The sequence below is a fragment of the Cupressus sempervirens genome, chromosome 7, assembly GCF_028749045.1.
Source record: "Cupressus sempervirens isolate cs-2001-9-10 chromosome 7, ASM2874904v1, whole genome shotgun sequence".
In the NCBI taxonomy this organism is placed as follows: Eukaryota; Viridiplantae; Streptophyta; class Pinopsida; order Cupressales; family Cupressaceae; genus Cupressus; species Cupressus sempervirens.
In genome coordinates this window covers 474,724,745-474,747,715 of record NC_143124.1, presented here as the reverse complement: position 1 = coordinate 474,747,715, position 22,971 = coordinate 474,724,745, and the positions used below count along the sequence as shown (strand labels likewise).

General features: G+C 32.8%; 1 protein-coding gene across 2 annotated transcripts in view; it reads left to right on the top strand.

The window, feature by feature from the left end:
• The window catches only part of LOC149547611 (MADS-box transcription factor 55-like), a 102,401-nt gene that overhangs the window by 29,162 nt on the left and 50,268 nt on the right, over window positions 1-22,971 (top strand). For both annotated transcript variants that reach the window (XM_089794767.1, XM_089794768.1), the window contains exons 5-6: window positions 8,383-8,444; window positions 8,550-8,649. In XM_089794767.1, the coding sequence (XP_089650893.1) occupies window positions 8,383-8,444; window positions 8,550-8,649 (162 nt within the window). The remainder of the gene's footprint in view (window positions 1-8,382; window positions 8,445-8,549; window positions 8,650-22,971) is intronic.

Sequence of the window (22,971 nt, the reverse complement as noted above, 5' to 3'; positions counted from 1 at the left end):
GATGAAATTTAGAAAGAACTAATATGGGGACAGCTCATAATTTGTATTCATTTTCTTTGAAAATTGTATACACTTGCACTAAACTCAGAATGACTTTAGGAAAAACACAGAGATGATTCTATATTAATGTATTCTCAGGAGCTAACATATATAATACACCATAAAACTTGCTCCAAACATTGGACTGAACAAAAACTAAGTATATCACTTAAGCATTAGAAAACAGACCCTTCTCTAGCCTTGGAATCTCAATTATATAGTGTGAGATGCAACAAGCTTCAGGCTAAGAGAAAATGATAGGTGTTCTTTACAAGAGATAATTACATACACCTATCATAAAATGACAAAAATGTGGGTAACAGAAAGACTTATACATCAAACATTCCTTTTGGTGGGTCTGCTTCTGTTACATCCTCTAGTGTTGTTGATTTGGCCACTATTCTGAATCCTTCGTGTATGCAACTGCCAAGCTAGCCAATGCTGAAGTTTGTTCTGATGATTGCACATCAATCTCCATCTGTGGGTTTTCACCATCTTTATCCTATATGATGGGAGTAACTTCTACTTTTTTCTCTTCTTTGATTGTATCAGCATCCTGTGGGCTTGGGCCTACAACTGAAAGTGACTGATTATTCTTGTCTTCTTCTTCCCATTGGCCTTGTGTAGTGATGGTGTCAATAATTTGGATCTCCTCACTTTGCACCTTATCATTGTCAGTTTTATCTTCATCAAACTGTTCACCAGGAGCTATTTCTACCACCCACTTGTCAAACAATATATCATCTGGCTAATTGAATTGAAAAATATCCTTCTGTCTTTTTAACACATACTCAGCCTCATTATCAATAGCAACAATTCCTATTTTAAAGAATCAAAAAATATTTGGGCCTTCACCATTTCTTCTGTTGTGGTAGCCCACCATGCATGCCCTATTTCATTTACAATTCTATTCATCCTTAAACAAAAAGTATCATCAAGTCCCTTCGCCCATTCATCTTTGTTTTTCAAATTATATCTTTTATCTAGGGCACGAGGAAACAAACTGAATTTTTGGCTCTTGTACTTGTTCAAGTAGCCTACTATTATTTTTTGTAAATGAATCCTTTTATTGTCAAAATCAGCAAGATTAGAAACAATATCAAAGGTTTTTTTCAATTTGATCATAAGAATTCTTTGTGACAGAGAAACACAAAAATGTCATTTCTTTCTCCCTTCTCACCCATTTATTCATGATGGGCTCTAAAGCCTCATCACTGGCCTTCAACTCCTCCCAGATATTGATCACCCTGGCCAACTGATTATGAATTAGCGGCCATTCAACTTTGTCCCCCAAATATGTGAGAGCTTTTCTTAATTTATCTTCATATTTTGCCTCCAATTCTACATGTAGGGCCCACAATTTACTCTTTTCTTCTTCAAAATCCTCAACAGTGTACTACTATGGCCTTTGGGTTGTATCTAGTATTTCTACAAGGAAGGTGGATTTGAAGGGTTCAATTGGGGGACAAGGGTATGTTATTCTAGGACTAGTGGATCTTCCCAATAGCTTTTTCTGAAGCTCAATTCTCTTTTTTACCTTTTTATTGTAGGCATCCACAACTGCCTCATATTTGCTCTATAATTCAATCATTTCCTTTTCTTCCCTTTCCGCAGTAGCCAAGGCAAATTGAGAATAATCTACATTCATGTGGGCTACCTATACATGTGAGGTATCAGCAACTCTCCTTACAATGATATTCCCTATCAGCCCTGAATCATCACGCTATGCTAATACAATCCTAGATCCTCTTCTCAGTGACCCCATGACAAGAGCAGCTTGGTCATTACTAAAAGTAGTCCCTGCAAACTCCTTTTTATTTGGGTCTTGTAACTCCAATTTATTAGAAATAGAATTGAAAATCAATGCATCTGCAATATCCCAATTAGGAAAAAATAGTACGTTAGAAGTCTTTACCATTTGCCTTCCCTCTTCAGGGGTAATGTTCTGGAACTGTTGCATCATTTTTTCTTTTATTTGGTTTTGGATGGAGGCTTCATCCATTTCTAGATGCTCTATTTTCATATTCTTACATCTTTCCTAAAAAATGTGCATGTTTTCCCTCCAAGAAAACTGATGGAAAGCCCTAGACTTTACAAAACTATCATCTGACAAAAAATGTTGACTGGCTTGTTCCAAAACATGATCCAATTCCCTTCCCCTGAAATTTTCTACAGTCAGCTCAAAGCTTGGCACAGGAAGCTCCTAGGGATTCCCTTCATCAATCTCTGCTTGGGTAACAAAAACCCTCCCTTGTAACCCAATTTGTTCAATTTTCTCATAAGTGAGCTACTCCTCCTCAATTCTCAAAGGGGTCTGTGAAGGTGAATACTCCTCAACATGAGGATCCTCCTCCCTTATTATTTTTCTCCTCTTAGGGGAGGGCTCAGAAGGCCTCTCTTCCAAAACATTACTAGAGGACTCAATTATTTGTTTTCCTTTGTCCACAGTATTCCTTTTATTTTGAATAACATTATACCCTGACCTTTTTTGGATAGTTAATTGACCTGCCCCTATATTTGGAGTAAAACCCAATCTTCCCATTACTTCCCTAGCCTTATCCAGGTAAAACCTAATAAAGAATTGCTTCTTCTCATTCATTGCCTCTATTATTTCAGGAAAAGTATTCATAAGTTTTCTCATCTTATCTACATTTGTAACTGCATCGTCCAAAGGACTCTAATCTGGATCAAAACAATGAATGAAATCCAAAATTTTAGAAAAGACTCCACTTTTCTTTTCTGGTCTCTTGCTTTTGCAAGGAGTACTCATTCCTTATTAAGTCTTCAAAAAAATAAAATTCATGCTTGATTTTACCAAGCTTAATTCTGTACCTCAGAGTCAAATGATAAAAACCTTTAGAATCATAAAAACGAGGGTGAGAAGTAGCCATCTTATAAGGATTCAAAATCTTGTGTAGAGAAAGCCAACCCCCTTTTGTGATTAGAAATTGATGAGCCACTATGCAAGTAGGAAAAATTGACCCCTTTTGTCTCTTCAATAGAAGGGTTTCCTCCACTCCTCCTAGCTGCCATAATATTTCAACTACCCCTACCTTCAAAGGCACTTGGTAAGGTAGTACGTGAGGGCTTGTTTTAAAACCATATACTCTAAATATAGTAGAAACAGAGTATGGAATAACATCTTCCCAATTATGTGAAAGTTTCAAACCACTTGGATTGTCCATAGGCCTAATGAGATCCATTAGTGCTTTTGGGATTTTGGGATTATCCCTTAATAAGAGGTATCTCAACTTTGAAGCAAAATACCTATCAAACCTGACAAAACTAGCATTCTTTGCATCCCAAGTCATATCTACACTCCGCAATTGAACTAGTAGTGCTTCCCCATTCTCTTCTATGTTTAATTCCATTTCTTTACCAAAATATGTAACTCTCTTGAACAAGAACATGTGCATCAATAGAGAATAATGGCCAACACGTTTGTTCCACCTCACCCTTACCAATTCCAATCAGTCCAATGTGAATTTTCTCAACTAAGTAGGAAGCAAAATAAAAAATTATATCCACACCAAAAGAGGAAATTTGAGTAATCATATACATAAAATCCACATGCATAAACTCCTCTTCATCTCTCCCAAAAACTTTGCACAAGGACCTATATATTTCTATAGCCCTGGAATTGAAATATGCCCTTTTGAAAGGTTCCCTGGAGGATGCTGTTATTGCTAGCAGGGTTCCAATTTTACCTATGTGTGCCCTCAGCGCACCTTGCCTAACTACATCTTTCTTAGACATATATTCATTCTCTATCCCTTTCAAATCAGTGGGCACATGATAATCAGTGACATGACCTAAATTGAAAACCTCCCTAATTTCCTCTAGGCTGATTGTAATCAAGATCGCACCATCAGCTCTCCTCACTACTCTAAGGGCTTGGTTGTAGTTCTTAGCTATAGCTTCCAAAAGATCATAGTCCATGCAAACACTGGGAACCACCAGTTTCCCTAGATCAAAATTCTAGATGTTGGCATGTGGGGCAAAAAGGTTCCTCTCTGAAAACCATTTTTTGAACAAAACAAGATCAGTCTGTGAAGTTATTGAATCCCTAACCCAGTTTCCCTTGTCACACAACCCATCTACTATTCTCAACCTAGGGTTTAATGAAGTTAGCTTTTTAACTTCTATAGTTTCAACGGTGGAATGAGGGAGCAGTTCAAGAAAATCATCGTGGACATTCCTATCCAAATAGTTCTCTTGACTAGAAAACACCTTTTGCTTTGAAGCCATATTTGATTAACTCTCGAAGAAACTAAAATAGTGCAAGGATTATAGTGGAAATACTTACTTTGAATTCTGCTCTAGTTCTTCTCAGTATTCCTACAATCTTTCTATGAACAAACTACTTCATAGTCTTACCAAATTCAGCATGGTCTTCTCAATAACTATTTTGCTTAGAAACGCTTGGAATCTTTGTTTGCGTAAGGTGGAATCAAGAAAATATTCTATGTTATACTTTATTTTTTTTTACACGCGAAGCTTTCATTTCTCATAAATGCACAGGGTGGCATCACCTTCTACATTCAAATTTACACCGTAGATTTTTGAAAAATCCTACGATCTAGGGATGCAAGCAAAGATGACTCATGTTCCTCTTGACAAGTTGGCGGTCAACCCAATGAAAATTTTCCATGTGTACCTTTCCTTCATTGTTGGCACTTTTGAACTGGACCCACAAATTTTGAGGACACTGTCACTGAATCACTATCTCGCTATACATAAAAAGTGAGCATCTTGCCATAGCAAGATAGCGACCATTGTTGATTCTGCATTGATTGTTTGGGAGACATTTGATGCATTGCTTAAGAGAAATATTGTGGGTCCCTTGTCACTATGTCATTGCTCATAACCTTCATGTAACTCACCATAGTGAGATAGTGACGATCGTAGATTTGAGATCGATCTAATGATCATAATCTTTCATATGTTTCATGAATTAGGGTGTGGGTCTAGTTATTGATGACGTGAGAAAACCTTGCACCACTGGCATATAAATTCATATTTTAAAAACTTGGCCATATTACCACGCTGCTTGCATCCCACCGTGTGTTTATTTCCTGGCTAGGCACTATGTTGCTAACGGCGAGAAGAACAAGTTTCTCGATAGCGATATAGCGACCTTTAGTGCTATCACTTTTCCCAATGTATATGTGTATCCCACTAGATGCCATCATGTGCCAAAACCTTATAACTAATATCTGATGGAGCATTGTTTGGGACCCACTTTCTCTAAAATGTTGTCGTAGTACTACTTTTTGTTTGGGCGCTATGTCGCTAATGGTGAGAAATACAAATTTTTTGATAGCGACATAGTGACTTTCGAGGACTTATCAAAATTTGGGGTTAGAAAGATAAAGGCAAGTGAAGTCATAACCACCCTCATTAATGCTTCTGACGTAACAATAAAATCGCACATCCATCACGTAACTTGGAAAACTTATGGTCACCGAAAAACTTAAAAGTGACTACTGGCCATTACTTTTGGTGAAGGCACCATGTTGCTAATGGCGAAGTGCTCAATTTTTTTGATAGCGACAAAGTGACTAATCAAAAAAGTTGAGATTTTTGTTGACGTCTTTTGTACTTCAATGTTCTAACCCCTTTTCAGGTTCTGACAGGTCTATCATAAAAATGTGATCAAATATTTCTGAAGCAATACAATCTTTGATCACCATACCTCCATTTGCCAACACCACTCTTCAACTTAGCGGCAGTCCCTATGTCGCTAAGGGTAAAACACTTGCATCTTTTCATAGCAAGATAGCGATTGCTGTAGATCTTTTAGGGATCAGGTGGTGAGAAATAGGAAAGAAATGGGGAGACTCAGGGCATAGAAAGTTTGGAAAGGATGGAGAATATTCACATATTTTAAAAAAGGTTTCGTGCCCAAAAAATTTAAAAAGAAACGAGACCTAGGGCTTTAACAAGAAAATTCAAATGCTACCAAGATTTTGTAAGATTAAAACAAAAACCCTAGTCTCCACTTGACAAATTGAATTCTGATTTTTTTAGAAAATGAGGAAAAAATATCTTACAAAAATTAGACCAACAATATCTTTATAGTTATATATTTTAAATTCATATTAATTAAGCTACTGAATATAATGATGCACACAAATCATACTCATATGAGAGGATAGTGCAATAATTTGGTAGAGAGTACTGAATGATATTTTTAAAATATGTAACAACAATCAACGTGTATAATTCAATTATTTTTATAAAGAAAATAGGTTGACAAAAGGGAAAAAAAATCTAGAGAACATACTTACAATACAAATGCCTTTTGAGTTAGAGACATTAGTTACCACTATGTGGAGAGTTGAGATCCTTGAGCATAATTATCACCTTCAACTCTTCCATCATCAAGACCACCTTCTTTGATATAGGAAAATTTTAAACATTATCCATAATTTGACATTGCAAACACAAAATTGTTTTATCTTTGATACTATTAGAAGGGGTTGATTGCTTTTTTTATTAATTTTCTCTATCTCTTAGGAAAACATAATCATTTTGATAGTAGAACCATGTATAAGTTTTTTTGTAAAGGTCATAATAGAAGAAATAGGCTTTATAGTACTATATTGATTATTATCGATTATTGAGACTATTGTCTAACTTATTAATCTTATTTCTTAAAATAAGTAATACTTATCAAACTTGTTATTTATTAAGATTTGTACTAATAATAGTTATAATTTTTATGACATGTTTATAAATATAGTTATTGAGACTATTTTATAAATATATTACCATTTCAATTTTTTTAAAAATAAAAGTTTTAAAGTTGATTTTTTATATTAACATGATAAATATTTGATAATTTTTAAACATTATTTGATCACTTCTAAATTATTTTGCTAGAGTTTTAGGTGACTCTATAGTATCTCTCGGATAACTTCTACAAGAGAATGACAAGAAAATTTCATTAAGATGCAAGAATGATATTATTGATAATGGACATAGATGTTGACATTATATGTAAATAATAGGCCTACATATAGAGGAAAGGCAATAAGAGATAATGATAAGAAGATAATAAGGTATTGCCTATGAAAGATGGAATCATATGTCCACCAAAGGTGGATCATTGATGAAAGGTGCTCTCCTTATTACCATAAACACATGATAGAAACAAAGAACCAACAATAATTGCAAGAACAAAATAGGGGCTTCTTATTATCGCCGCCCATGCAGAATTAAAAATTCACAATTACAATATGCTAACCCACATGGGCACCTTCATTACAGTAATTTGCAAGACAATGCTGCGAACTATCACCTAGAATTGTCGTAGACAATGTTTGAGTCATTCTTAAATAGGCAATTTTATGCCACCCGGGAAGGTTGTAGACATTCAAACTTAGTACCTAGGGCTGACAGACCCTAAAGATACATATAGAGTTGGCCAAATACATCTTTGACATTTATTTCAGAAATTTTGGTTAACCCAACTTTGGAAGGCCATAACTCTCGAATCGTTTCTCTGATTGGCTATTATAACCACTTTTTAGAAATGCCAGCTCCTGATCTATCGGCTTGGAATAGCACAATCACTCTCCCATCAAGTTTTTGGACCTCATCCGGGGTCTCTAAGGCCTTCAAAAGTGAGTTCAAATATTTTTCTCCAAAATTTTCCACTGAAAATCCGCAATAACTTCTCTGATACTTAAGCTGGAGCAATGAGATTTTTATGGTAGGCTTATAATTCTGAAATGAACCTTCATGTAGAAAATTAGAACATTCTAAGATCTTATGAAAACTTACTAAAAATAGTAAGCTTCCAGAAATAGTAACCCCCCAGTCTACTAGTCCTGATGAAAATAGAAAAGACTGGATTTTTTTTTTTTGGGTGATGCAAGATTGCCCTCACACCTAGGATGCTACTAAATCAATCATCCTCCATTATGCAATGAAATATGGTTCCATAAGATGAGGATGACAACATTATATATATGTACTAAAGATGGATCTCACACATAAAGTGAATGTGGATAACAACTATCACCATCTAAAGTTGAATTCTCCTACACCATACTAATTTAGAGGTGCAAACTCCTATTTATCTCAATGAAAAAATACTATGCAATTTATTATTCTAAGTAAATTGAAGTAAAGTATAATTAGGACTATTCAATTTCTAATATGCTATTACATTGAGTTAATTTCTATTTAATTTAAAAGATGGTAATAAAATCTATGGAATTACATTGTAATATGTTATTACATTGAGTTAATTAAAGTATGAGTAAAATATATTTATCAAGAATATATTATTTTTATTAGTAATCTGTAATATAAAAAATGCTATTTATTTTTCAGATCAATAAAACTAAAGTCAGAGAGGAAAAACAACCATATATAGATCTCAATCATGTATTCAGGTAAGATAAATGAAAAGTTCCTTTTATAAGTACTTAATTTTTTTATTTAATCAATTTTATTTTTAGATGCATTTTATGATTGTATTTTCATAATTTTTTTTCCAGACAAGTCAATGCAGATGACAATGAACATATGTCAATTGAAAGATTTCATGAGATAGGAGAAAGCTTTAATGAAGAATCTACAATAAATCTCTCGAATAATGTAAGTACAAATATCTTTCCTACATAATTTGAAATATTATTGTTTTTTTCTAAAAGCTTCTAAAAATAATGTAAATTTATTTGTTTTACATTAAAAATATGATCTTAAGTAGTTGCACGAATTGATAATCAAAATGAAATAAAATAAATAAATATGAGCGATGTCATCTCCAATAAAGTAAAACTCTATAGTTATTAATTGAAATTATTAGAAAGTGTTTAATATTATCCTTGGTAAAATACTTTTTTTGGATCCTACATCAATTATTGAGATCTTTTACATTTATTTCTATTAGGATACTTGTACCTTGAGGTCCAACTTATTTTTTTAAAAAATGATGTTAATTTTCCTTGCACAACTCTCCCCTTCTGTATAAACAAGGTCTAGCATATGATTACCAAATTCTATGTGAGTTTTTTTTATTTCCACTTTAATTCATGATATATTCATTTCATTCATCCTCCCTAATATCATAGGGAAATATTCCTTTACTTGTTTATTTTTCAACTTTGGTGTCTCAATAGTGTACCTCACTTTCTTTTTATCCCCCCCTTGCTTATTGGATGAACTAGGCCTTATTTGATACTTAACCATCCTTTTTATTTATACTTGTTTCCCCCATTTGATATTTTATAGGGTTCATTTGAACTTTATAATAATCAATTAGAGGACTTAAGCAAGTAAATCTTTTTTTTTCCTATATATAATTATCTATAATAAATCTCTTAAATAATTTCTCATGTTATCTTAACAGGGGGTAACACACAAAAATAGTATAATTTTTACAATACTCAAGTAAATAATAATTAGAAATTAACATAATTTTATTCGTATAGTAGTATAAAAATTAACATGGGGATACAAATTTAAGAAAAAAACCCACACTTCAATGAAGCCATATATATTATTAGAAAAAAAAAATTACTTAATAGAGCAATCCTAATCATAGTAGTATCACGAACTAGAAATGTTTTGATGGATTGTTAGACTCTCATAGTATATCACATTGAATGACCATAATAGATTGACAAAAAAAAAAAAGACTTTCCTTTTAGAAAAAAGGAATCCGGCATAACCTCTACCAAAAATCTAATACCTAATAATGAATAATCTAGATACAACATTTATCAAAGTATCTACCTCAAAAAACTTCACCTCTTCATTATTGACCATATCTTCAAAAAAATTGGGTGTACATCAATGTGCTTTGTCCTAGGATAAAGTGTCTAGTTTTTAGATATACATATTTTAGTAAATTTCATAATTATTCCTTCTTTTAATTCCATTAAATGAACACAAAATGAAAGATTTTTTTTTATGTTCACATATTATATCTTAATTTTTGTTTGAGATATGTGGTATAATTGTATCCCTGATAAGTGTTGAAACCCTACATCATAATATAGATATTCTAGTCTTAATAGGTTGATACATTTGTTGGGTATTTTTGTCCTCTTGTGTCATGGAGTATAAAAAACAATGTGCATAAAATATATTTCATTTAATAAAATTAATTTAAATACAATAATAAATGTACAAAATACATTTTAGAATCTAAAAATATGAATAACCTAGGAAAACCATAGCAAATGAATATAAATAAAATTGTGAATGTAAATGATACAAGATCAAAATAATAACATAGAGTTATCCCCAAAGTGAGAATTGAAATTGCTAAAGATGAAAATTAATATTATGAGAATACAAGAGTAAAATACGAAAAACACATAAATAATAATTGGATGTAATAAAACTAGCTTGGAGTGAGTATATATAGAAAATGAGAGATGAGAGGTGGAAAAAAAAACCAATAGGAAAAGACCACCACAATAGCCTAAAAACTGCAAGTGCAGCTATCATGTAAGATGCCAAAACCTTACATCTATATTACTAATTACTCAATTTATTATCTTAAGAAAGGTTAGTTAAAAGTATAGGAAAAGAATCGAGGAATACAAAAAAAAAAAAAAAAAAAAAAAACTCCAAAATAAAATCCTACACTGATACTCATCCTAAAACACAACTTAGGTTGCAAACAAGATGATGGGCCCTAGAAAATGAGTACATATTAGGTAACCTTGTACAATAATTCTCTCACAAAGAGAAGAAGCCCTTGAGGAATAAAGATAAAACTACCCCCCCTCCCATAAATAGAGAGAACACCCCCAAAGGTGAGAGAAAGAGAAAGTAAAGATGACTAAGAAGGACCCTCCAAAGTGGACATTTGACACTAATGATCTTCTCATGAATCAATGCCTCCATATAGTTCATGTGGATCTCCTTGAATTTTTTCCTATAAAAATGGAACAAATATGGGAGATCTATATTGCATTATAATTTTCATGAAGTATGAGTATAACTTTTCATAATAAATGCCAAAATTAGTGAGTAAGTTTGAAGCCAAAAAACCTTATTATCAATATTAAGTTCTCCAATACTAAGTCTCTTTAGATGAATGTATAGTTGTATATTAATTCTTTCTCAAATTGGAATAGAAGGAAGATAAAAATATATCCTAAAGTAGCCTACAATTGTGATAGTCTCCTAGACGCATTCTAAATCTATCTACTCAACCAAGTCAAATTAAATAGTGAATCACATGAGGACCCTAAATGTAGTGAGTAATCTTCTTACCTTATTTATAATGAATATCATAAAGGTCCTACATGAATGAAGATACCATGCCTACAAAACATAAAAGGTTAGGTATGACATGAGTCAAATACATGAGACTACAAAAAAATTGTTAATATAAACTACTATCCACTAAAGGTACAAAAAACTTAATGCCAAGTTTCACGCTGAAAAAAATGAAGACTTTGTGCATTTAGAGTTAGCCATGCAAAATCTAGAGAAAACATCAAGAGCATATTTGGTTTGTTTAAAAAATATTCTTGAAGAAGAGTGAGGTATATCAACCCATACGAAGTATTACAAAAGATCTAAGGTTCATATTAATAACCAATCATGGAGGAGATATTTCACTATTTGAATGGTTTATATGTGACTACCGGTGATCAACAAGTCATCAACACAAAGAACCAAAAAGAAAGAGTATCATCCTTCTATAAAATATAGGCATTCAAATTAGAATAGATACCAATGAACCAAAATATAAAAGGAGGCAGCCAATCTTGGCATATAATTCCTGAGTGTCCTATTTAAGGTCACAGAGAAACTCCCCAAGATGGAAAATACATGAAGGACTATGAACAAACCTATGTCAATTATCCATGTATATTTATCCCTAAATTTCATCATGAAATAAATGTACTAACCATATTTATTTGATAAGATTATGATATATGAGATATAAAAATGGTCATTGCATCCTAAAATTTGGTCACACCAATGCATACTCAAGAATTTATTGTCACTTTATCTCTTTTTGAATTATTTTTTAACACTAAAATACCAATGTCTAATAAATCACCCATAACTCACTTTACTCTTACTAAAAAACTTTGCAACTTGATATAGGTTAACTATAGACATTCCTTAATATTTCTATTCTTCCACACCTTTTGATTGTCAACATAGAAGTCTCATTGATACAATCATTCCATTGAACATTCCCACAACAACTCTAGTAGAACACTCTTTGAACAAAGAAATATGTTGACATTAATGACAACATATCTCTTGAATATGTGAAAGAACATATTTTCCAATATTACAACAATATCCCTCTTTGACATTGATTGAAATGCATACATTATGAAAATCTATATCAATTTCAAAGTTTAAACTAGTTCCAATAGTACATCTCAAAAGATATTATTTTACAAAGCCTCTCTAATAATCTTCCTTCCTAGAAGAACAATATCTCTGTCTTTGTTTCATGCTTATTAAATACTCTTCTCTTTATTATATACCATCATTCAGATTATGGTTTCTTACTATCTTTCCTTATAATTGTTTTCACATGACTTCTCACCTATTTGACATCAATGACAAAGGAATATATTTACAACACAAATATCCAACAATGAAACTCAAAAGCCATTCTCATGCCCAAATGTAGATATCTAATTAGCATACTCTTCATCTAATAGTCTCTTTTACACCAATCACCTGTAGGATAAGCCTCATCATATAAATCCAAGGATAAAAAGTATTTGTGTTAAAATTTTTGGATTGATGCATATCTATTCATCTTTAGATCTACTTAGGAGGAATAACAGTTGCTAGATTTTCTCTTAGATACTATTGAGCTATCATTTTGCATGATGTTGAACAACAAATATCCTTTTGAATATCTATCTTGAAAAGCTTATCAATGACCAAATCCAAGGTTCTGGATGGCTATTTTTCAACTTGCTAGATAGCTCAATTGAAGATAAATGTGTATGCTTATGAGGAGGCCTTTTCTAGTTCCAACCAATCTGCACACTTGCTGTTGAGATGTAACCACAAAGATATATGAGATGTAACCACAAAGATATATATATATATATATATATATATATTCTATTTTATGATGAATACAATTTATCAATGTGACTATATGAATTCCTATTTTAACCAAGTGTTTTAAAATCAAATAACAAAGATAGAGTAAAAAGAGATTTTAAGAACATTGTTTAAAGAAAAATTCCTAACAAACATAAGCTAAAGTAACAATACATTTGTAAATTAAATTATCAAAAGGATCTAGTAGGAAACCAATGAAATTAGGAGTAATTCTTACTCAACTCCACTGATGCAATTGTCGATGGGAACTTCAATAACAACCGAAAGATGTTTCACATTTTATCAAATTGCGAGCTCACGAAAAGTGCGCTCACACGAGACAAAACACTATGCAAGAACAAAGATGATCCTTTCTCCAGTTTGTCACAACAATAAAATTGAGTAACACAAGGAAAACACTAGAACTAAAATATCACACAATCATAACAACATAATAAAACCACTGGCTCCATTATTATTCATAACACATATTCACAAAAATAACACACTGTGACGAGAATAACTAAACTTAGAATGAGAGCACCAATATAAATATTAGTCCGTTAAAATAATGACTTGGAATACATATTACATCCATGCATTTAAAAGAAATCCTCTCCTCCCTTTGTGTTAGGAGTGAGATCTCTTCTAATGCAATCTCATGCTAAAAAACTAATATGATAAAGCTATTTATATACAAATTAACTCTTAAAATGGTGCTAAGTAGGTCTCCACTATTGTTTATATCAATTAATGGGTGCATGAGCCTTTACATGACTTAAAACAATAAAAGAAGGAGTTAAGAAGATAGAATCCATGAGACAATATGGGAGTCACTAAGAGATCTAAAAATGGAAGCTCAACCTTCTCTAGGTGTCATTGGGAGTTGAATTGCTATCAAAATGCATTTTTGATGCATGGAATGCTCTAAAATAACAACTAACAATTAATTGTTAGTGAACTACTTCTTCTTCAAAATTGTCAACGCACCTTTGAGAAAAGTGCATCTTGGAACAAAGTGCACTTGCACACCTACGCACCTTGGTGACAGGATTAAAAAATCCAAAAATTCTTCTAAGTATCAAAACTGAATTTCTAGCATTTAGTTTTTCTTCCTCTTCATTCCAAATTGATGTCTGGATGTTTCCCTTTGAACTTTTTGATAGTAGAGGTGATTTCTTAAGGAGTTAATAAGTCTAAAGCTTCATACTTTACCCTCACTTCCCTATGGAAATCATGAAGTGTGACTTCTTGGGAATTCCATAGAACTTGAAAGTTATGGGTATGAGTGTGATCTTAGATGCTGAAAATGACAAGGAAGCCATGATAATGTTTGGGACCTCGTGGGCCTTTGAATGTTTTAGATATGCACACCTATGAAGCTTTATAGACAATTCATTCACCAAATCTTCAAATTGTACACCTATGCACATGCACACCTTCAAGGAAGTGTGCAAGGTGCTCAATTCACAAAAAAATCAACATTCTTAGTTTTGAAAATAGTCTATATGTTTTGCTCAAATGAGGTTTTAGATTCTTGTGTACTTATTTTGATCTTTTTAACGATTTAGGCATATTTGTACACCTTGCACACCTATGCAATTTTCTCTTCAAAACTTTGTAAAATTGTGCACTTGCACACCTTAGCATCTTTGGGACTTTGGGCATCTCCAAGATTTTTTAGAATTGCACACATTCGTACATGTACACTTATGCATCTTCTAGAGCCAATTTCTTCACCAAATCTTAAAATTGTGCACTTACACACCTTCATACTTGTGCACCTATGCACCTATGTACCTTTAGGGAAGTGCACAAGGTGCTCAATTCACCAAAAAATCAAAGTTCTTAATTTTGAAAATAGTTTCTGGGTTTTTCTTAGATAGGGTCTAGGAGCACTCTAGTGTACTTATTTTCCCTTTTTGATGATTTATACTCTCTTTATAGCCCACCGTTTTCATAACTTGAACTCCTTCTACTTCTTCTATCTGAACTTCCAAGGTACCTATTTTGAAAATGCACATGCAATACCATGGTAATTTTGTGTGCTATGGATGATGAGGATGCCATGATGAACTAAACTAAAGATAAATATCAGTATACTAGTGTTAGGGGTTAAAAAGATGCTAATTGATCAAACTCTTATACCCAAACTATAAAATTTCCACTCTTTGAGGCACCTTGGAAGATACCCTATTTTAATGAATGAGCTTCTATGAGCCAAAAAAGGGGGGTCCTAATTTTCGAAGTAAAAAATGCTCTGTGTATTGTGGAACCACAACAAATAGCCCTGACAAAAGGAAGAAATGAAAAATGAATTTCTTTATCAAGGAGCAATTTTGAAACCCATATCAAGTTTGCAACATGATTCTAGATGCCACTAGTGATTTTTGAGAACTTCAAACAAGAAACTCAAACTTTTCAATTTTCATGCTTAGTGTGTGTTCAATTTCTTAATTCCCTTGACGCTTGTAAGTATCGACCACCATGAGTGTGCAACAACATTGAAACAATCTTTCATTGATCGGTAGAGTTTGAGAAATCCCCATTGACAAATTTCTAATCACTATATGACTAGATGTGAGAAACCATTCAGAAGACTCTTAATGAGTCATCAATTACTTGTCTTTTGTATTTCTGGTGATCCATTTGTCAACTTCATGGAGCTCGTGCATTTCCACTTGATTCTTCCTTGAAACTTTTATTTGTTTGAAGTGAGCCAATGATTATATTGTGCTAGCTCCTCTTGATCACCTTATTTTGGTTCATACCAAGTTTTGGAACCCTATCCGATGACACCATTTTTTTAATTTTAATTTTTGTAAATTTTCTCTTGATAATGATTAGACAGTGTGGTTAAGGTGTTGGTGTTCCTTTCTTATGGACCTTTTCCAATCTAATGAATCATGCATTCCTCTTTTAATGAACTTTTGGAAACTCACATGCCAACAAGTGATTTTGATAAGCTGCTAGGGAAATCTTCTATTCAAACTGAAAAGTTTTAGAATATCCCTTAGCCACTATCCACCTAGGTTGAAAGCAGCCTTGATGACCAATTCTTTAAATTTGTAAAGTGTTGAGAGAGATCAATCTAGAATCTGATTTTAAGGCTGAAATTCCTCTTTACATATGAGCAACATCTGTATTTAGTATGTACAAGAAACAAAGTTATCCAAATGCTTTGACAAAGAAATACCTCTTCCAGAAATTGAGACCACTTGGGATGGACCACATGTTGGGAACAACCATGATAAAACATAGTGACTCCCTGACTCAAAGACTAAAAAAGAAAAAGAAGCAAAAAGATGCAAAAACCCAAACAAAATAGACTCGACATAATAGATAAGTAAAAAGACTTACACACACACACACCACAAAAAAAAAAAAAAAAAAACTTGTCTACAAAAAATCTTGTTTAATAAGAACATGGGGTGGTTGTTAGTAGATTTCTCATTATGTGTAATAGTAATAACCCAACATATAGTTCTAAAAAATTCTAACTTGTCTTTATACTCAGAAAAAATAAATTTAGGCAATCTTGGTTCAAATTCTAGGTACAAATCACACTAAATCAAAAGTTGTGGTAACTCTCCATGACCATGATTAATCCACAAACAAATTTTCTTACTTTAGCATCATATTCAAATTGAAAATTGTTAAATTGAGAGGGATCATGGAAATTATATCACTTGATCTAGCGAGTCCCCCACCATAGGGGTACACTCACACATTGTAATTTCTCTTTCTAGTGGTCTTATCTCAAGGTACAAAACTCGATGCACACATGGAAACATTAGCATTGATGATGTGATATAGCTATCAAAACAAGACACAAAAGGTAAAATATTGTGTTATGGTCCTTATTATCACCATCGTTAGCCTTAAACCATGAATTGTCACCTTTAGGATCCTTGGGACTAGAAAACTCAATCATACGCCTTCCTGTCGAATTACAAGATTCATTAATATCATTAATCAAGGTGTTTTCTCCATCATATCCCAAAGAAGCATGTTCAAAATCATACTTACCCTCCATTGTGATGTCCCAAGATAACAAGAAATCAGGACAACTTACTTATGAATGGAACCCAAATGGATGGATTCTACATGATATAGTTATTGCATGGTCTAATATATGTGTAGAATACCCATAAATAGACATTTCCTTAGTCAAGCTTGACACCAAATTAGGCACTCTAGCTATCTTGTCTAATAATATATCTTGTTTTGAGCAAGATGTCTTATCATTATCCAGTGGGGAATCAATATCATAGAAGAAAACATTGGTGTCTTCATCTTGATGATTTCCTAATTCAAAAATCTCAACCACCTTATAATCCTTTGCAGTTCCATCATCTTTTGCAACTTTGAGAATTTTTGTATCTCCATGGAGTTTTGGTACTTCAAAATTTTTTGTACCCTCAAATTTTCTTGGGATATCCACGCTTATTGCAACATCAAAACTTGAAACAATTATGCACTAACACATTAGATGCTACATCTTGGCAACTAGCACATTCCAACTCTGAATGAATCCTTTGATGGAGGCAACAATAATTTGGAAGGAAAAGGATTTTTGGATTCTAATCTTCTCTTAGATGCCTCAAGTATCTTGTTATGTTATCCATAAAACCTTTCAAAATCTCATCCTTTACATGTAAATCCTTATGAACTATCTAGGTAATGTTGGTTGGAGCCTCATAATGCATTGGAGTGTTACAGACCCACATGTCTAGAGGAGTGGGATTCAATCATAAAGAGGTACCATCCATTAAAGACTCTTCTCTACTTTTCAAACTTTGTGTGTTCATATTATTGTTACAATACACATGTATCCTAGAGTGTCCATGCTCTTTCTCTTCATTGAGTGGGAACACAAAATCCTCTTGATCATTTATCATATGATTCAAACACCATTGTAGTAAACAATAAACGTTGTTGCTCCATGATTTGGGGAGGCTGATTTGAAACATCATTGTAACCATATCTATTTTCACTTGGACTCATACCTCTAATACCATTATTCTCATTGTTGATGTTATAGTAGGGGCCATAATTTCTACTCTAATTTTGAGAATAATTATTTTGGATAGCAAGTTGTCTTGGATAATTACCTTGATTTCTTAAGGAATTAAACTTTATGTTGATGAGTTCATTGGATAAAGGAGACATCATCTTCTTCATGGCCTTAAACTCACTAGCCATATTTTTCTCGAGTTTAGAAGGTGTAAAAGTCTTTTGCTCAAAGAATATAGTCTTTTGGGGCTCATACCTTGAATATATAATTGTTGGCATTGGAGCAGCAATAACTTGTTGCAATAAAGGTACTAGATTTAATAGGGGTATTTTATTAGGCATAGTAGATGTTCCTACTAGAAATGGTGATATGCCTACTATATTATTCAAAGTGAAGGAAGACACAAAGTTCCCTCCACCATAGGTATCTACCTACTCCATGAATGAAATAGCCTCTTTGAAGACCTTTTCAATGCTATCATTATCTCTAGGTGGGAAACTTCTTAGAAAAATAGAAGTTAATGAATCCATTATTCCCAAATAGATTTGAATGACAAACTTTTTTGATACAGTGCAAGGAAAATCCATTGCTTGATACATCCTATAGAAGCAATGATTAAACTATGAAATAGTCTCATGGGGATCCATCTTAATTGAGATGAACTGATGATGTAGGATAGCTGGATCCATATAGACCTTGAATCATACTAGAAACTTTCTCTCAAAAGAGTTCCAATCCCTTATTGATGTTGGTGCCCGATTAAGGTACCAATTGAATTTCATTTCCCCCAAAGTGTAAGGGAAAAGGTGACAGACCATGTCCATATGTTGAATCTGGTTTTGATTATAGATTTCCTTGAAAATTTTAATATGATCTTCTGGTGTTTGTCATCCTCAATAGATGAACTGTGGGAATTTGTTTATAGGATTTTTGGGTAAGTCTTGTAATGGACCAGTTAGGTTCAAAGGTGAACTTTGGGTATTGAAGAAAGCCCTGGTGCATAATGATGGGAATGTGTGAAGTAGAATGTAGAGTGGATGATGATGATGGAATTTGCAATGTGAAAGGGTGGAGCCTAGGTATCCCTTTATCATTGTGAGGCTTACAAAAATGACTAAGTCCCAGTAACTTTTTCTTATCAAGTGAAGATCTCAATGATCATTTTTGATCTTCCAAATTTTCTTTTGAAGACCTGGTAGTGACAAACTTGGAATATTTTTGAACTTCCAAAAATTGCATAATTTTCAAACAACAACTTGGGCTTTTGGGTAGAATGATTTTGGGCCTTCCTTCTAGCACCACTTCTATTGAGCTGTCATTTTGCATGATGCTGAATGACAAAGATCGTTTTGAATCTCTCTTTTGAAAAGCTTATCAATGACTAACTCCAAGGTTCTAGATGGTTATTTTTCAACCTATTGGGTAGCTCAATTGAAGATAAATGTGTATGTTCATGAGGAGGCTTTCATTGGTTCAAATCAATCTGCACGCTTGCTATTGAAATGTAACCAAAAAGAGATATATTTTTGTATTTTCTATTTTATGATGAATGTAGTTTATCAATGCGACTATATAATTCTGATTTTAACCTAGTGTTTGAAAAGAAAATAAAAAAATAGAGTAGCAAGATATTTTAAGAAAATTGTTGAAAGGGAAATTCCTAATGGACATAAGCCAAAGTAACAACATGTCTAAAAATTAAATTATCAAAAGGATCTAGTATGAAACAAATAAAATTAGGAGCAGTACTTCCTCAACTCCACTTATGCAATTGTCAATGGGAACTTCAATAATAACCAAAAGATGTTTCACATTTCATCAAATCGTGAGCCCATGGAAAGTGCGCTCACCCGAAAGAAAAATTTATGCAAGAAAAAAGATGATCCTTTCTCCAATTTGTCACAACAAGAAAATTTGTTAACACAAGCAAAACATGAAGACTAAAAGATCACAAAATCATAACAACACAATAAAACCACTAGCTCCATTATTATTCATGAACATGCATTCACACAAATAACACACTTTGACAAGAATAACTACAATCAAAATGTGAGCACCAATAAAATATATTATTGCATCAAAATGTGAGCACCAATAAAATATATTATTGCATCAAAATAACATCCTAGAGTACATATTACATCCATTTATTTAAAAGAAATCCTCTCCTCCCTTTGTGTTAGGAGTGAGAGCTCTTCTAATCAAAATGCATGCTAAAAAAACTAATAAAATAAAGCTATTTACATACAAAATAACTCTTTAAATGGTGTTGAATAGATCTCCACCCTTGTTTATATCAATTAATGGGTGCATGAGCTTTTACAAGACTTAAAACAATAAACGAAGGAGATAGGAAGATAGAAGCCATGAAATGGTCTCAGAGTCAGTGAGAGCTCTAAAAGTGGAAGCTCGTTCTTCTGTAGGTGTCTCTGGGAGCTGAACTATCATCAAAATGCATTTTTGATGCATGGAATTCTCTAAAATAGCAACTATTAGTTAACTGTTGGTGCACTGCTTCTTCAAAACTATTGGCACACATCTGAGAAATGCACACCTTGAAAATAAAGTGCACCTATGCACCTTGGTGACAAGACCCAAAAATCCAAAAATTCTTCTTAGTGCCAAAATTGAATTTCTAGCATCGAGGTTATCTTCCCCTTCATACCAAAATCATGTTTGGATGTTTCCCTTTGAACTTTTGGATGGAAGAGGTGATTTCTTGAGGAGTTGAAAGTAATGGGTTTGAGTGCAATCTTATATAGTGTAGAGGACAAGGAAGCCATGATAATGTTCAAGACCTTGGGGGCCTCTGAATATTTTAGATATGCATACCTGTGCACCTTAGAGACAATTCATTCACCAAATCTTCAAATTGTGCACCTGTGCACCTTTGCACTTGCATACATGCACACCTTTAGGGATGTGCAAAGTGCTCAAATTACCAAAAAATCATAGTTGTCAGTTTTGAAAATAATTTCATGTTGGTTTTGCTCAAATGAGGTTTTAGAACACTCTTGTGCATTATTTTGATCTTCTTTATGATTTAGGCTCATTTGCATACCTTGTGCACCTATGTACTTTGCTCTTCAAAACTTTTTAAAATGGTGCACTTGGGCTCCTTAGCATCTTTAGAACTTTGGGCATCTTCAAGACTTTTTAGAATTGCATACATTTTCACCTATGCACCTGCACACCTTCCAGAGTCAATTTATTCTCTAAATCTTCAAATCACACACTTGTGCACCTTCACACTTGTGCACCTATCCATTTGCACACCTTCACATCTGCGCACCTTTAGGGAAGTGCTCAAGGTCCTCAATTCACCAAAAAATCAAAGTTCTCAGTTTTGAAAATGGTTTATGGGTTTTCCTTTGACAGGGTCTAGGAGCACTATAGTGTACTTTTTCCCCATTTTTGATGATTTATACCATCTTCATAGCCCAAAATTGTTATAGACTTGAACTCCTTCTACTTCTTCTATTAAAATCCCAAGGCACCTATTTTGAAAATGCACATGCAATACCATGGTAATTTTTTGTGCTAGGGATAATGAGGATGCCATGATGAACTACATAAAAGATAAACATCAATATACTAGTGTTAGAGGTTAAAAAGATGCTAACTGACTAGACTCCTAAACCCAAACTACAAAATTTCCACTCCTTGAGGCACCTTGGAAGATACCCTATTCTGATGAATGAGCTTCTGTCAGTCAAAAAAAAAGGGCTTCTTATTTTTGAAGTAAAAAATAGGGTGTGTGTTGTGTAACCAAAACATATACTAAACAATATCCTTAGGAAAATGATTATTAAAAATATCTACATTATGATCTTTATTAGACATATATTTAGACTTGACTTGCTTCTTGTCTACCTTGTCCTTCAATAAAAGATACTTGATAGATATAAAATTTATTTTTTAGTGTATTTTTGGATTCTTGTAAATATTAATAGCACTTGAGATATCATATTAAACAATTATAGGATCATTAACTATCACTCTTATATCTTCAAATATTTTATTTTTTCATACCACTCCTGAACAATTTGTAGCAGCAGAAACATATTTTTCCCCAATAGTAGATTAAGATACATATTTTTTTAAATTATTCTCTCCAACATTCAATCTCTAAATCAAGATGAATGCACCACCAGTTATACTATTTTGGTCATCCATATTTTCTATCCAATAAATATTAGTCTAACACAATATAAATTTCATTATCCCTAGCATACATAGGCCATAATCAATTGTCCTCTTCCAATACTTGAATATCCTTTTTACTTCAACCTCAAGACATTCCTTCAATTTTGCTTGAAATCTAGTGGCCATACACAATCCACTCATGAAATTTATCCTTCTTTTTCTTAAGTAAAGTAAGCCACTAATAGTTTATACATATCTTATTTGAATTTTATATAGTGATCATATTTTTCCAACTTGCAACTTCTCACTATAGGGGTCCCAACTAATTTGGATTCTTCCATACTAAATTTAATGAAAAAGTATTTTACAAATTTTGGTTGTGATATAGATAATCATTTTTTTGATTGTTTAATTTATAGAAATGGAAGAATTTGATCTCACATGTCATGGAAATCTCAAATTTACTTTTTATTTCATTGTCTTTAAAGATGATAAATGAAAAATAAAATAATAGGAAAACATCTTTAGCATGAATAAGCTAAGAAAAGCTTTGATATAGATCAAAAGAAAAAATAACATCTATGTATGATAAAATGGAAATCGTATGAAGATGTTCATTGAAACATAATAAATAATTGATAGCGTCTGTCTTAGTATAGCTCCAACATGAGCTGTCATAAGAAGAGATCAAATCAATTCTTCAT